At 44.6% G+C, this 17,550-nt stretch overlaps 1 protein-coding gene across 1 annotated transcript in view; it reads left to right on the forward strand.

The window, feature by feature from the left end:
- Positions 1–17,550, forward strand: part of ATXN2 (ataxin 2) — a 2,781,632-nt gene that overhangs the window by 2,548,326 nt on the left and 215,756 nt on the right. Inside the window, exon 26 of the mRNA XM_044068622.1 lies at positions 3,628–3,770. Within this exon, the coding sequence (XP_043924557.1) occupies positions 3,628–3,770 (143 nt within the window). The remainder of the gene's footprint in view (positions 1–3,627; positions 3,771–17,550) is intronic.

The raw sequence follows: 17,550 nt of genomic DNA on the forward strand, positions 1-17,550 counted from the left end.
TCTGATTATGAGGATTTGGATGCAGAGGAATCCATTAGTTCTGCCTCTCCTCCAGAGGATTTTTCTTTTGCTGAAACCCAACATAGTTTGAGAGAGCATTTTCATTGGGAATGCCAGGATTATCCTCAGTCCAGAAAGAGACTCAGGGAATTTTTAGATTTGCCACAGTACAGACCCTTAGCTGTTCCTCCTGTCCTGGATGTTGTGGATGATGTTTTCGTGGAATCCAGTTTAACTCCTGACACCCTACCACCTGCTCCCAGGAAACCTGACAGGTGTTACAGAGTCCCTGATTCACACACATTTCTTTTCAAAAATCCTGCTGCTGACCCAGAGGTCATCTTCCAAGGACCTAAAGGAATAAAAGCAACCACAGCTAAGAATCCCACCCCTTCGGACAGGGATTCCCAAGCTTTCAACAGATGGGGTAAAAAAGTATACACCTCTGCAACTCTTGCCATTAGAGCACTAAATTGTCAGTTCCACATGTTGAAATACCAGCAATATACAATGGAACTCCTTAAACAAAAATGATCTACCTTTTCAGCCTGTGCAGAAAATAAAGAATTACAGGAGCTTATGCATTCTGCAAACCAAGTTACTAAGCATACCTTGCAATGTGGCGTTGCCGCCCTAGAAGCATCCTGCAGGGCAGCAGTCACAGGTTCTGTACTTAGAAGGCATGCTTGGCTTAAGGAACAGACCTTGCCAGACCATGTCAAATCAAAATTATTGAACGCACCAATGAACAATTTGTTTGGCACCAAGGCAGTAAAGGTTTTAAAAAAGATGGAAGAAAAAGCTGAATCTGTGCAGACAGTTGAAGACTTTTTGCAAGTCCAGCCTTCAAGATTCAGTAGGCATTTCCCCTCCAAGCACTGGTCCTTTCCAGCCCCCTCAAGGCCGGCTCAGACTAGACCTAGGGGAAGGTAGAGACCCCCCCAGACAGCAGTCCCAGGGAATGCAGAGATCTAAGCAATGGAGTACCTCCACTTCTAAAACAGGGAGTGCTATGCCACCCCCTTATGGAAAGAACTCACAATGACTTTTCATCTCCACCCCTTACCTCTGCCCACCTGCTTGTGTCCCTAGGAGGAAAACTTGCCTCCCATGCAAAAAACTGGGCCTCCATCACCAATGACCAATGGGTCCTCAACATTGTCCTAGGGGTACAAATTTTATTTCCACACACTACGCTGACAAGTGGAAAAGGTATTGCTCCTGGATCCAGGCTAAAGGAGCTGAACCAGCACAGCCCTCCGTACCTCTCATCATGGATTACCTAGCAGACTTGCTTCACAGGGGCCTATCCTTCTCTTCTATTAAAATTCATGCCTCTGCCATCTCTGCTCATTACAGCACAGAGCCACCTCTCTTTTTCTCACCCTCTCATCAAGCAGTTCCTAAGAGGGGCTAACAACTTAAGGCCGCCCAGAAGAGCTCCTACCCCAGCTTGGGATCTTAACTTTGTGTTGGAAAAGCTCATGCTACCCCCCTTTGAGCCCGCAGCTTCAGCAGAGTTAAAATTCCTCTCTTGGAAAACAGCCTTGCTTCTGGCCATCACTTCAGCTAGAAGAGTGTCTGAGCTACAAGCACTCATGGCTGTGGAACCCTTCATCATTTTTCATGCTGACAGGGTCTCCCTCAGGACTAACCCAACTTTTATGCTTAAAGTGGTGTCCAGTGTGGCTCTCAACCAATCTATTCATTTGCCCACCTTTTTCCCTAAGCCTCAAAATAAGGGGGAAAGGATCCTGCACTCTTTAGATGTGCATAGACAGCTCAGATTCTACCTGGGTAGGACTAAGCACTTTAGGAAGACTGACCAGTTACTAGTCAGCTTTGCAGCAGGGGCAGAGGGCAAGGCCATATCCAAACAAACCATCTCCAAATGGATATCACACTGTATCCATTTCTGTTACAAACACCATGGGAAACCACCCCCTCAGGGGGTCAGGACACATTCCACAAGAGCAACTTCCACCTCTGCAGATTTTCTCAGAGAGGGGACCCTACCAGGGACATCCTGGAGGCTGCAACATGGAGTTCTGTTAATAACTTCACCAAGCATTACCACCAGCCTACTTTTTCCAAATCCAGGGCATGCTTTGCAACCGCAGTCTTGCAGGGCATACTAGCCACCCCAACTCTTCTTGACTGCCTCCACCCTTTACTTCAGCTTTGGGAATCAACGCAAATGTGACAACTACAACAGTGAAACACGAAGAACGTAGTACAGTTGTGTGCACTTACCATAAATGTAGATGTTCGAATGTATTCACTGTTGCAGTCCTGGTTTCCCACCCTCCATCCACCTTGTCTGTCTCGCTCTCTCTCTTCCTCACTCATTACAGGGCTTTTTGGTATTTACTTTCTACTGGTGGTGGTCTTCCACCATAACCTAGCTCCCTATTTGGGGCAAGAAAAACTGATGTAATGGGGTCGGCTGCCTGATTTTATACCACTGACGACCTGTCAGTCCTGGAGTGACAGCAACTGACACAGAAATACTAAGCCTCTGGTATTCGGGCCAACTGAGGGCTACCCCTGGCAGGAAAACCCGTGTGTGATGACTGCAACAGTGAATACACTCGAACATCTACATTTATGGTAAGTTTACACAACTGTACTTCATCTTCTAGATGTTCGTAGACAACTTCTTTTTACCTACACAGGACCAAACAACACAGGAAATCTGATCATCTTTTTGTAACTTTCTCTTCTAATAGACTTGGACAAGCAGTATCAAAAACTACCTTGGCAAAATGGATTTCAGACTTCATTTTGTACATTTACTATTCCAAAGGCTTGGAGTTACCTAAATCTCCTAGGGCACATTCCACCAGAGCTATGGCTACTTCCTTGGCCTTCTATTCCAGAACTTCCATTGATGACATTTGTGCAGCAGCTTCATGGTCTAATAATCACATTTTTGTATTACACAAGTTTGGTGCTATTTCCAGGAGCAGGGCCTCCTTCAGTTCAGTGGTGATCCAGCATATCTTTCCATGATGGCTACCAGGGTTTATGTATCTGGGGACTCTGACCCTATCTTGAGGAGGAATGGAGGAGACAACATCAGATTTAAAGGATATGTATTACCATAACTTGGCATCTGTGTTGTCCTTCCTTTATTCATCCTCACTTTCCCATTCAACCATCCTCTTGCCTTTATTTTCTTGAGGAACCTGAATGATGTAGGGACTATTATGTCCTATGTCTGAGCCTCTTCTGCCAATCTTTGATGTATGAGTGCTGAATGTGTGAAATTTGCAAACTCGACCTGAGGTAGTTGGATGGATGCAGGACATTATGGATATGAGGGAGGAGCTTAACAGATCCAAGTCTGTGGAATGGGGCTGAACCGGATCCTAGGGTTGGATCTAAGACCCCATCATGAGGATGAAGGAAGGAAGACAACACGGTTGCCAAGTTATGGTAAGACACATCCTTTAATTTTTTGTATTTTGAAATTTATTACACAGTCAAGATCTTAGGTGTCACCTGGTGGACTTGTACATTTGATTTCTACCTTGCATTTCATTTTGTCACATAAGTTTGTCTCATCTTGCAGACACATGCATTGGTCTGTACAGTCTTTCCCTGAATCTTTTTTCTTATTTTCAGTGACTGGGCATATTACACAACAGTTTTCCCATCCAAATCATACGTTACATCATCCTGCTTCTCATCCACAACCTGCTGCCACACCTACTGGTCAGCAACAAGGCCAACATGGTGGTAATCATCCTGCCTCTAGTCCTGTGCAGGTAAGTAGGTTAGGTTGGTTTGCTTATGTTTACTTTAGTTTGCTGTAAATGAGCAGTTCACATGTAGCAAAAAAGTGCTAAGTAGTTTCTGCAGTGCTGAAAGTCAATTGTGATCATCTAAGTTGCCAGTAAGTGTGCATGCATTGTGTGAGCGATTCCTATATGAGTATCTTGTGATGGGTTAGTGCCCAGTCTAGGACAAGTTTCTGTGTCTTGCACCCACTGAGTGCTGGGATAGGCTCAATTAGAACCCTGAATTGGATTGAGTAGGTAAATGGAGAATGACTAAAAAAAGATATTTTAGAGCTCACAGAAATGATGCTGTGCATTAAGTATAGAATGTGTAATATTAGCAAATGATGACAGGAAGCCTGCCTTACTGTTGTTGAAGCAAAATGCAGTTTATATTTGCTGCAGTAGCTGTATTGAGAGCCCTGACACATCTTCAGTAACTCTTAACTAGGAAAAAATGTGCATTACCCATACTTCTCAAAGCTTAAATGTGTCAGTAAACAAGTTTGTACTAGAGTCAGTGTGAAAGTATGAAATCATTTGGGCTCACTCAAAAAGCAAACAGAACAGTGGAGTTTGTGCCAAGTCACATGTAGAAGGAAAGCTTACATAGTCATAATAGTTTGCTGTAATTTTGTTTTTAAATCTCACTGTTTTGCCACATAAAGACATTACATAAAGGATGATAAATGTGTCGATATAAAATAAGAGATGGTTGAAAATTATGTACATTGCTTCTAGAAGACTTCACTGACTAGGAATGAGTAAGATAATGATAGCTGCGTTTTGAAATGTACAACCAAAACTTTGGTCTGACTGAGATACTCCAATAGCAGTTGTCCTAACACTTGTAAATCTTACCTAGACTACACTTTCCTAATTTCAGCCTATCCTCAGGTTTAGTAATTAGCATGAGAGCTGTTGTCATGTTGTATCGTTCCCCACTGCATTTATTGTGTTCCTCCTCAGTGATCTCCTTCTCCCATAGTCAACTTTTTCCCTTTGCTATTAATATCGTACTTTACTCTTTTTCCTTCCTACCTGCCTTTGTCTTAACTCAGAAGCAACTTTCATCCATATTTCTTCCCTTGCCTCATTCCTTTTTACCACCCTAACAGTTGCATCCTCTATCCTTTTCAAGTGTTAAGACAAATTTCTTCCTGATTTACTTCAAAAGAATGATTGCTGTGATTACTGTGTACCTTTTTCTGTTAGCATTTCATATACGTACTTGTGTACATCGTATATCAAAAATTATTGCTGCAGTTTATTCACAATGTGAGTTGGCATAAGCCGTTGCTGGAGATTAGTCTTCCAAGCTGATTTGAAACTTGTGAGGATATACCCCTTGTTGTGGCTGCAAAAGAAAGCATAACCAGCACCATCTTTACTGTTTTTTGCTAGTTAAGTATAAGGTTGCTCATCTCTAAGTATGTTGATTGCTCTTGAGACAAATAAGAACAATACAAATGCCCATTTTTTTTCTCTTCCTGTTGTGTGATTTAACTGTTAGCCTTTTGACTTCTCCTGTTATTAGTGGGTGGCTAATTATGTTCCTGTAAAAAAAAAAAAAAAACGTCACCATCTAGTATTCCTTTGTGAGGCAGATTGTCTTGTAGGAATATTGTTATTAGTGTCCTTTTTTGTCTAAGGGAAATATGGTAAGCTAAATTGTGATCACTGCAAGATGTATTCATAAAACATAAAGATTTTTGAAAAAACAAAGTTAAGAAAATACTTTTGAGAAGATTAGAAACTTCTAAGGGCTTTAGCCCAGAGTATGCCTACCCCCTCTACAGGAGGGTAATCTACTTGTATGGTTAGGTTCCCTACATAAAGAGTAAGAAACCTAGGGACTTTCTGAAGCACCATAAAAACACTCACGAGACTGAAAGTAGCTTAAGCATCTTATTTTAGAAAACAAATGAGACTGTGAAGGCCACAGGAATAAAAGCAGTGAACTCTCTGAAACCTGACACAAGCATAATAGCATAGTGGGCTCCACCAGCACCCTGTGCTATTTCCGCAAACTAGTGCTCCACTCCTCCTGCAAAAAAAAAAAAAAAAGGACTTCTATAAAACTTGCAGGATGGTTCCTTCAGGCATGAAAACAGTACCCAGTACTCCTGCCCCCTGGCCACCCCATCCTCTTCAAGAAGGGAAGAGCAAAGCAAAAAAAAAAAATCGTCCTTTTACTGGCACAACCTCCTCCCTCTTGCCCCAGCTATTCCGGTCCTGTTTATGTGCACTGCTGCCGACCCTTCTTGTCAGTTTAGTTATAAAAAAAAATTCTTCTTTTAAACTTTAGCCAACAGTTGCTGCACTTTGTACCCTGCCTGCATGGAGTGCTACATCACTCTGGTTTTAGTTATTTAAAAAAAAAAAACTTTGTTCTTTTAAACTGCAGCAAACAGTTGCTACAGTTTATACCCTGCCTGTTTCAGTGCTCAGGTTTTAGTTGGGGGAAAAAATTCACTTTTACACTGTAGCAAACTGCTTTCTACAGTTTAGACTACACACAGAGTGCTGCAGCGCTCTGGTTTGGCTACATATACAAAACCAGATTTTAAAAGCCAGTATTGCACTAAAGAGCAATCAGGATGATGGATGGCCCCCAGTTGTGCCCCCTAACACTTTACTCCCATGGCAGTTATCCCTCTCTCCCTGCCCCAGCTACGCTACTGTGTCTGCACCAGTCAAGGAAGCTAAAAGTGCAGAAGTTCAACATTCGTCACTGTTGCAGTAGCCTAAGCTATTTGGGTCTGACCCCCTGCCAGCTAGCCAGCTTATTAAAGCGTAAGGGTATCCTCTATGCATTCCAGATGTCAGCAGCTCAAGCAAAGCACCATATAAAGACAGAGGGTGTAAAGCTTCAGGGTTTTCTTGGCGTCAAAGTGTGCCCTTTAGTGGGCTCAGCGGTTAACTGCAGGTCAGCTAATGATTTTTTCAAAGATAGGCAGATAAGTACCCTGCTGGGGCAATACCTTCCAAAATTTTATTTTCCTGTGGAAAACTAATATTTTTGTGAAGCTATTTTTATGTGTGCTAGAAAACTATGTGATTTTGATAGTCATTCTGTCACAGTGGAGTTGATAACTTTGAATGTTTGTGGAAACATTTTATGTTTAATTCTATTTTTTGAACTCTGTTTTATTGCATGGAATTTGTGTTCATAGGCTAGGCTATAGGCCCAAGGGCCTAAGTAAGCCTAGCCAGCAAGGTTCCCTGGCTTACGCCACCCAAGAAAGTTATTTTCCTGTGCCTCTTTCGAGCAGAGCCACAAAAGTGATCCCTGTGGTCTATTTCCTATTTCCCATCCACTCATCAAGATTTTTCTTGAAGAGTGCTAATGAGGAACTTTGCTTGACATAGATGGGTAGCTTGTTCCAGAGTATGGGAAGTCTCTGGGACAAGAATCTATCCCTCCAGCATGTCCTGTTTATTGTGGTAACAAGGTTTAGGTCCCTACAGCATTTAGCTCTTAGGGATTGGGATTTCTTCAGGTGTAGCATGTCCAACAGCTCTGGGTTTGACAGCTTTATATGTTAGGCAGAGATCACCTCGGAGTAGGCGATATGCTACGGAGTAAAGCTGGAATTTTTTTTGAGACAGTGTAGGGCATCTGTTTGAGGCCAGTAATCCTCTTTGTTGAGGTACTTCTGTGGCCTTTACAGTTGCTGCAGATGTCTTGTGAGGTACATTCCAAAAGGGGCGTTGTACTCTTTGATGGATCTAATGAGTGTCAAGAAGAGGGAACCAATGACCTCCTTTAACCTGGATGAGAAACCTTTGTGATGAGGTGTGCCACGTAGAAGGATTTCCTGACTACTGTGGCAATGTGATTATCACAAGAGAGACTACTGTCCACCTGGGTCCCAAGGTCTCTTATCACACATTCGGCATTAAGTAGACTGCCGCCTATGTGGTAGTTCATGGGTACAGAGTTTTTACCAGAGGGGATGACAATGCACTTTTTTGCATGGCCATGGCTCTGACACCAGGCATCTGTCTCAGTGAGGCCCTTCTGTAGGATGTCCACATCATTTGGAGACTCGACTGTGTCTCCTAGTTTGCAGTCATCTGCGAACTTCATTAGCCAAAGGCCTTCTGTATTGGCCTGTACTTCAGAGAAGTAGGTACCAAACAGGGAGGTCTCAGGACTGAACCCTGTGGTACTCCACTTGTCACTGGTTTGAAATCAGATTTCGAGTCTGCAACTTTTACAGTGTGGGTTCTGTCAGTGAGCTAGTTGGCAACCCATCTTGTGACGTACGGATTTATACCTAGTTTAGTGAGTTTAGCTATAATTCCAGAATGGGGGGTGGTATCGAAAGCCTTGGTGAGGTCAAGATAGGCTGTGTGAACCATCTTACCCTCATCTACGGCTTTGGTGACTACCTCAAAGATGTCGATCAGGTTCAGGAGGCCTTTCACAAATCTGAACTGGGTGGGGTCCAGAGTTTGGAGGTTACCAATGTCTTTGTTTATGATTTCCATGATGATACTTTCCATGGCCTTACAGCCAGGCTCGTCAGTCTAATAAGGCGATAGTTCCCGGGATCAGTGAGGGCAGAAAAGGTGCTTTTGGGGGCTGTCATAGTGATTTTTAGCTCAGAACCGGAACTGCTTTTTTTTTTAACCTGAGACTGAATTTGTTGTCCTTTGTGGACTTTCAGGCTTTTTTTGTGACTGGACCTATGGAACAGTTACCAATCTCCTTGGTTCTTCCTTCACCTGTCTGCAAGAAGAAAAGAGTTGCCAGGGAGTCTTTGGGTGTCAGTCCTGGCCCTTCCCTGCATCAGACACCAATAGATGACTTTGCTATGGCAGATTTTGGTTCCTCAGACCACTCATTTTTCTCTCCCAGTCTCTGTGGTGTAGCATCTGCAATCACTAAGGATCAGGGGATAGACATGTCTCCTGCTGCTGCAGGTATGTCCCCCGTGGTAAGGGAGAACCACTCTAGTTGGCCTTGAGAAAGGGGAATGTTGTTGGTATCCCATCTTGCCAAGAAAAAAGCCTATATTCCAGTAGTGTATGCCAGCATATGATCAGCCTTTTTCAAGGGATTTTCCTAGGAAAATCAAACAAAAAGTATAAAATATAGATGATCTTCATGCTTCACTGTTGCAGTTCTATCTTATGGGATTTCCTGCTTCGGAAGCCCTTGGTTGGCCCGACTACCAGAGTAAAAAAACCTTCCTTCTCCCTGAGCTGGCTGATGCCCTACCTTGACATCAGGACGGTTGGGTATAAAGGGAGCCAGCCGATACCATGACATGAGTCTCTCATGCTGTTAGAGTCCATAGTAGTTGTGAGTGCACCGGTCGGTCCACATCTGCGTGAAAAATTCTTCTAAAGCTAAATACCCTTTTGGGGAACTCGTTGTTACTTGTATCAGATAAAGTTAACTGTCTCCATAGTGGTAAACAAATCCCACATGGAGACTGTCATACCTTGTGTGTCGCTTGTTTAGGTCTAAACCACAATATCCCAAATTGCTGTCTGTGCACCCTTTTCAATACTAGACCTATAAGGCGTAGGAAAGAAATCTTTTCTAAGCACCTTAGTCAGCATCCCATCGCATAATGGCATCCGTTGGTTGTTCTGAGGTTGTGCTCCCTAAGCAAACAAAAAAAAAGAAAAAAGATCCAAACTTGGGGCCTCGGATGACAACCTTTCTGTGTCTGCCAGTCCCCCAGTGCTCATTATTGCAGAAGGAGGAGAGGCACTTTCATAGCCCTCTTCTCCATGCTTGATGATGGAGCAGGCCTCTGTTGAGACCCTTTTAGAGTCCAACATGCTGTCGGGTCCCTCAACTTCAACTCAGACCGTGGCGTTCGGTTCATCGGTCGGGTCTGGTGTCGCTAAGCACACTTTGGCTTCTGGCAATCAATCCTCAACTGAAGAAGTCCCTTCGGGGTGTCTGCCAACATCGGGTATTTCTTTCAAGTAGACTGGTGTCAGAGTTGCAGACGTGCATAGGCCCAAAGCAAAAGCTGCACCCAAAAAGAGTTCAACCACAGTTTCTGTGCCTAGGCGTTCCAGCTCCCATCCCACAGGTTATCAGCAGGATTTGGTCAGGTTGGCCGAGGACCATATTTCTTTGGTCAGAGGCAGGCTATCTCCCCCTGAATCTTCCCCAGGAAAAAAAAGAGAGATCCTACACCTGAGGCCTTTTCAGAACTCCCTGTTTCAGATGAAGATTCTGATCAGGAGGACTTTGTCCCTGAAGAAGAACCCTTCCTTACTTCCTTTGAGGATTCTGATTCAGAAGAGCTGTAGCCTTCTGCTTCACCCACTGAGGACATTCCCTTTGGGGAGACACTACATGCCATGAGAGAGTTTTCTAGTGGGAGGCACAGGTGTACCCCCAAGCAGAAAAGAGGGTTATGGGAGTTCCTTGATCGTGTCTGTATTACTAGACGAAATGCTTAGGTGATGGAACACCTAAACATCGAACTTGTAATATTGAGCCTAAAAATGTCGAACAGCGCAGGAAAACATGTTGGTCAGCCCCGGGGGAAAAAATAACTTTAAACCCAAACTAAGTAGGGGGCTGTGCCTCCCACCCCCCCAACTAAATATACCAACTCCGAGATAGCTCTACATTAGACAAAACAGCAAAATCCAGCGAACGGCCAAGGGAAATCTTTCCCTGCGTTAAATCGGCCATTTGCTGTTTTTTTGCTTTCGATATTACAAGTTCAGTGTTTTGGTGTTCGACCACCTAAGCATTCGATCTTGTAATATAGATCCCCTTGATCTCCCTCAACACAAACACTTGGTATTCTTCCAGTTTTAGAAGTGGTAGAAGATGTCTTTATTGAATTGTCTCTCAATCTAGACTCTCTTCCCCTAGCCTCTTGTAAACCAGACAGGTTTTACAGGGTACTGGACTCGCATAATTTCCTTTTTAAGAACCCCTCTGCTGACTCAGAGGTTGTCACCCCAGGCCCCAAGGGAGTTAGGGCCAGTACTTTAAAAAAACAAGGGACATTAACAGGTTTGGGAAGAAGTTTTACACTTCATCTACCCTGGTCATGAGGACCCTCACTTGCCAATTTCATATGATAAAACACCAGCAGAGTATTTTAGAAACAATTAAGCAAAAGTTTTCCTCCCTGGAGGACAGGAACACCTCCATGGAATTGCTGGATCTCTGCCATTCCAATTCCCAGGTAGGTGGGCTCTCCTTGCAGTGTGGATATGATGCCTTAGAAGTATCTTCCCATGCAGCTGTCTGGCTCGGTCATCAGAAGGTATGCTTGGCTTAGGGAACAGACATTACCAGAGCATGTCAAATCTAAACTGCTAGATGCATCCCTGGACAAGGACTTCCTTTTTGAACCAAAGGCTGAGTCTGTTTTAAAAAAGATGGAGGATAAAGCAAAATCCATGCAAGCGGTCAAGGAGGTTGTGTCCAACCTCCTAGGTTCATTAGGAATTTTCCCATGAAGGATTGGTCCTTTCCCTCCCAATCAAAGTCCAGTAAGAAGAAATCTCGAACGGAAGGACCTCATAGACAGCAACAGCAGTTGCAGAGGTCAAGGCAGTGGTCCTCAGGCACACCCAGGCCAGGGACTTTTAGGCCATAGGGGCCTAGTAGAGATCAGCAATGACTCACCACCTTGTCTACCTAACACCCCGCTCCACCCCTAACCCCGGACAACATAGGTGGAAGACTAGAAGGAAGACTTTCCCTATTCAGGAAAACTGGGTCCTCATCGCCTCCGGGTTCTGGAAGTAATCTCAAATGGCTACAAGCTCACTTTCAAAGAAATTAGGATTCTCAGGTTACCCTGATGTGCCACAAAACCAAACAGCAGAGGTTCCCTATTCAGGAAAACTGGGTCCTCATCTCCTCCGGGTTCTGGAAGTAATCTCAAATGGCTACAAGCTCACTTTCAAAGAAATTAGGATTCTCAGGTTACCCTGATGTGCCACAAAACCAAACAGCAGAGGCCATATCTTAGTTTCACAACCAATACTTTCAGGGCTCTGTGAAACCAGTACCAGACCACCAAATAGGAAAAGGTTTTTATTCCATGCTGTTTCCTGGTCCCCAGGAAAGAAGGCTCTTGGTGTCCTATTCTGGATCTGCCCATTTTCAGTCAGTCAGTCCCTCCTAGTCCCAAAATTCAAAATGCTTACTCTTCAAAAGCTTCTTCCCATGATCATTCCTCAGGCTGTAATGGTTACCTTGGACCTGAAAGATGCCTACTTGCGCATCCGTATAGCGGAATCATGCAGAAGTTTTCTTTGCTTCAGATCAGGTACCAGTCACTTTCAATTCCCTGCACTTCCCTTTGGCTTGTCTACTGCTCCCAGGATCTTCAGCAAATGTATGGCCACTGTAATCGCCTTTTGCAGAACTAGAGGCATCCAGATTTACCCTTAGCTGGATGACTGCCTCATTCAGGCCACAAGTCAGTCTAAGCTCTTAACCCATTACTTCCATGGCATTATGCAGAGGCAATGCCTCTCAGCCAGGGAATTCCTCAGAGCACTGGGCTACATAGTAGCTTTTATACTAATGATCCCTCTGGCCATGCTACACATGAGAAAACGTCAGTGGTATCGCAAGAATCTGTGGTGCTAGCACTCACAGCCCCCCGAGATAGAAATCCACCTAATTCACTGCCACAGGGAAGAACTGGCATGGTGGTCACGAGCATGTACACAGAACCAGGGTCTGTCTGTCAGATTTATCCCTCAGGGCCAAACCTTAAACACAGATGCATCAGACACACTCTGGGGCTGGGGATCCCATTTCCAGTGCCTCTTATCCCAGGGCAAATGGGAAGAGCAGTTCAGGCACAAGCACAGACATTTGGAAGGAATTGATGGCAGTGTATAAGGGTATGGTGGCCTTCAGGGATCACTGGGAACCAGGAGTTCTGCTTATCAAAACAAATAACACAACAGTCATGTGATACATAAACAAGGGTCACCCACTCCTACCCTCTTTGCTGGCTGGCAGTGCAAATCTGGGAGACCGCCAATGCTATGGATTTGCACCTGATGGCTCAGTACCTTCCTGGGGCTCAGAACATTCTAGCAGACCACCACAGCAGACACTTAATGCATCACCATAGTCCAGAAATGGGCATCCCCTAAAGTAGACCTCTTTGCCACTGATAAAAATGCTCAGTTAAAAAGATTCTGTTCCAAGAGCAAACTTCACATAGCCTGGAGAACAGATGCCTTCTCCTTCCTCTGGAGCCATTTATTCCTTTTTCTGCATCCCTCCTCCCCACTTCTCCTTCCAAGGGTCCTAAAAATCTGGGAAGAAAGAATGAAGGGTCATCCTGATAGCTCCAGACTGGGCCAGGCAGCATTAGTACCCCCTGCTACTGACTTTGACCAAAGAAAAATTTTAGCAGTTACCCTAGAGAGTGGATCTGCTGACTTAGGCAAAAGGAAAGTTTGTGCACCCCAGCCTGCAGACTCTCAAACTCACTGTCTGGATAATTCATCAAAATTCCACCCTGAACAACCCCTGAGTGGTCAGGTGCTTAATATCCTGAAAGAATCAAAAAGATCCAGAACTAGGAAAACATACTCTGCCAAGTGGAAAAGATTCTCTTTTTGATGTCAACAACAAGGTCTCAGTCCTGTCTCTGCCAACATTTCAGCCATTTTGGAGTACCTGGCTATCTTGGTGGACAAAGGCATATCCTTCTTATCCATTAAGATACATGCTACTGCCATTTCAGCCCACATCCCTATTCTTCCTTCTGTCCCACCCCCTAATGAAACAGTTCGTTAGGGGAGTGGTGCATGTCAGACCTCCCAGGAGACAGCCCACCCCTCCTTGGGATTTCAGATTTGTTCTAGAAAAAAATTGATCTTACCCGCCTTTGAGCCAGCAGCTTCAGCTGATTTAAAATTCTTGACTTGGAAGACTGCCTTTTTACTGGCTATCACCTCAGCTAGGAGGGTCTCTGAGTTGCAAGCCCTCATGGCACTGGGAACTCTTTCTTATCTTCCACCCAGACAGTTTTATTCAGAACTAATCTTTCCTTTATGCCCAAGGTGGTCACGGACCCTTCCCTGAACCAAACCGTACACTTGCCTACCTTCTTCTCTAAGCCACAGAACAAAAGGAAAATAATTCTTTGCCTCTTGGTTGTACACATGCAACTTTGATACTACCTTGACAGGTCTAAAACTTTCAGAAAATCAGAACAACTGTTTGATCTGATGTTGTCAATCTTCACTTAATCCTTGACTGTGAGTTTGATTCCATAACTCGGAATTGATTTGGCCATTATTCCAGCTCATGCCTTCCAAAAACTCGAGCTCAGCTTTATCCATAATGCTCCTCTCAGGATTACCTCAGATCTTGTTTGCCACTTTTAGTGCCAGGCGTGTTTTTCCTGTCAGCTGTCAAGCGAACTCAAAACTGTAAGTTTTCTCCTTGAAAATCTTTGAAATCTTTGAAAATCTTTCTTAGTTTCTCTTAACCTTCCTTTTGCTTACCCAGCTCCTCTCCTTTCTTAACACTTTGTTAGTGTTTTCATTTAATACCATCGTAGGTAGTATCTCCTTCTTCTCTTTTTCTCTATTTACCTATATGGTAAACTTCTAATACCATTGTTGGTACTTTTCTTCTTGTATAACCTCTCTACTTACTGTGACAGTAAACCTTACTTAACATTGTTGGTACGTTTCTTTCTTATCTATGGATATATTTATAGATAAATAAACTAAAACTTAAAACTTGTCTTTCCCTTCATTCTGTCTGAGTGTGTGTGTCTTTGTCTTCTGATATGGCAGAAAAGACTAAGAGTACTTCTGGCTTCAAAAGATGCCAGAAGTGTGGTAGAAAGTTGCCGCATTCTGACAGACATTCTGTGTGTCTACTGCTTGAGCCCAGTGCACCTTCGAGAAGACTGTGCTATTTGTCACAGCTTCAGCTACAGGCCCTTCTGGAAAGAAAAAACAAGTTGAATATAAAGGGCCTTCTTAAATCTAACTTCAAGAACATATCTGGATCAATTAAGTCTAAAACTGATGTTAGCTCCTCCTCTTCTTCCAAACATGAGGGATTTAAGTAGAGGAGCTGATCGGTGCCTTCAGTTTCGTCGCCACCACCAACTAAAATGGCCAAGATTTCTTCGGTTCCAACAGTTTCTGTGGAACCAACTGAGAAGTTGCTTCAACCTTTGGGGTCATCAGTGCCATTCTCTGCACCGACTACTTTGGCACCCAGTACTGCTATGAACAAAACAGCATCACTCCTTGGTTCCATTTATTTCGGAACCAAAGGGGCTTTTATTGCCAAACATGCCCCCGACGAAATACTCGCTGTCATTGGACCCCTTTTCAGACCGACCTCCAAGCCCCTTTTTTTGAGAAACCCTGATCCCCATCGGTCTCCTTGGCTCGTTCCACCAAGAGCCTCATAGAGTCTGATGGACTAGCTCCTGGTGGCAAGGGGCTTAACCTCTTCGTTAATTCCTAGCCTCCCTGGCTGTAGAACCTTACCCATCTATTCACCTGCTTTTGTTCCTCCTCCGACTCCAACTGAGCCTTCAGAGTTCCCGGCGCCAATAGTCCCAGTTTCTACTGTGTCAGTGCTGATCAGATCTAGATTTCTGGCACTGATAATTGCCCTGAGCTCTTTGGCTGTGTCGGAACTGGAGCCATCCCAGAATTGAAGCTTTGCTGTCGGTTCTGGGGAGCGTGAATCCACTCCGGTGTTTTCTGAGCCATTCATGCTCCTCGGGGTATCTGCACATGTGAGCTCAACTCAGGCTTCAGCTTTGGAGGTGGCATCCTTGGTGGGGGGGGTGGGACCACTGTTCTGAGAGTGTCTGTCTCTCTTCCAGGCTCCCATTCCTCTATGGGGGGGGCTGCTTTTCAGGCCATCGATAGGACCTTGTCCACTGTGGGCCCACAGTCGATACCACTCTCGGGCCAACATGCCTGTCCTTCCCCTCACCCAGAGCTGCCTCCAGCCTCTGCCCTGGGACAGCAGGCACAGAAACCTCACAATCCTACCACGGTGGTTGTCCTCTTCAGACACATCCCTGGCCAGTCCCACCGAGGAGGTGCCCCTGAAAAGAAAGTGCAAGAGGAAGCACTTGGTCTCCCCTGAAGAGTATTACACAGAAGATACTGATTTCGATGAAGGGGAATGTTCCCCAAGGTCACCCCCCCCCCAAAGATGTCTCCTTTGAAGGAAATATTAGAAATCCTGAAGCAAAGGGCTGGCTGGACTTCACAACAGCCTTCCTGGGAGGAATCTGTATACCTGCAGGTATTTCTTGCCCAACCATCATCTTCTTGGATCTCTCCGCCCACTGATGATCTGATTAAACTGATTGCACGGTGGGCTTGGAAGATACTGGACTCCATTGAACCACAAAAAAGGAATGTGCTGATGAAAGTCCTACTATCCATTCTCCTTACAAAGATTCTACAACAATGCATAGATTTGGGAAGCAGTTATACACTTCATCGACCTTTGTTCTTATATCCTTGAATTTCATGGCACATTTTACTAGACTACAAAGAGACCTGATAAAGGAGTTATCAGATACTGTGCCAGGAGCTATAACTGAAGGAGTGTAGAATAAAGTAGCTTCCCAGCTGGCAACCATTGAATCCATATGTAATTCATCTGTGAGGCTCATTGCACTCTCAGCCGAAGGGACGACTAGGGCAGCAGGTTCTGGCATAACCATGAGGAGACGCATGTTCTTCGTTTTTCACTGTTGCAGTCATTACATTTGGGTTATCTGCTTGCAGTAGCCCTCAGTCGGCCTGATTAACAAAGTCTTGGGTCCTACATCGGTTGCTGTCTCTTCTTCCATGACGTCATGTCGTCAGGGGTCTACAACATGCAGCCGATGTCATTACATCAGTCTTTCTTGTCGTGCAGTGCCCGAAGCAGAAGCAGTTCACAAGTGCCGGTCGGCCGACTCCTGAAAATTTTGTTTTCGAGTTTCAGAACAGAAGTCTTCAACTAAAAGCTAAGTACCCCGTTGGGGAAACTTTTTCTTGCTCTAAACCGATGTCAGTAAAAGTAAATAATTGCATTTCTTGTGGAAAGCAAATACCTCAAAGGTTTTCATTCGTACATTCGACAGGCCGGTACTCAGTGAAGCGCTTTCGCAGCCCCCAATACTCACTACTTCAGATTCACAGGCCTCTACTGAGACCCATTTGGAGTCCGGTATGCCACGAGATGCTTCAGCTGTGGAACCTGCGGATGTCTTTACCTTGGATGGGTCCGGAGCCGCTGTGCAGGCACCTCTTCTGAGGGCGTATTTAGGCCTACTGACTTGCTTATTAAACCGGCACCATCTTCTTCTTCAAGGCCTAAACTGATGCCCAGACCACATGGTCAGTCCTCTATGCCTAAAGAACAAATGATAAGAATGACTGAAGACCTTATTACTTTAATCAGGGGAAGCCAACCTTCCCCGTTTAAGAGACCTAGGACTGAGTTTGCTTATGATACATCTGACCAGGATTCTGAAATTTCTGTTTCCTCTGATGACCAGGACTTACCCTTATCTACCTATGAGAATTCTGATGCTGAGGACTTTATTTCCACCCACCCCATCCCCCCCCCCCCCCCGAGGATTTCTTTTTTAGTGAAACCTTGCACACTCTCAAGGAGCTTTTTCATTGGGAAAGTCAGGATTTCTCTGATTCTAAAAAAGAGGCTTAGGGATTTCTTACTCCTGCCCCAGCACAGGCCTTTAGCTTACCTCCTGTACTGGACATTGTTGATGATGCCTTTTCAGAATCT

Source organism: Protopterus annectens, chromosome 4.part0, assembly GCF_019279795.1.
Source record: "Protopterus annectens isolate FY-2018-M chromosome 4.part0, PAN1.0, whole genome shotgun sequence".
Lineage (NCBI taxonomy): Eukaryota > Metazoa > Chordata > Ceratodontiformes > Protopteridae > Protopterus > Protopterus annectens.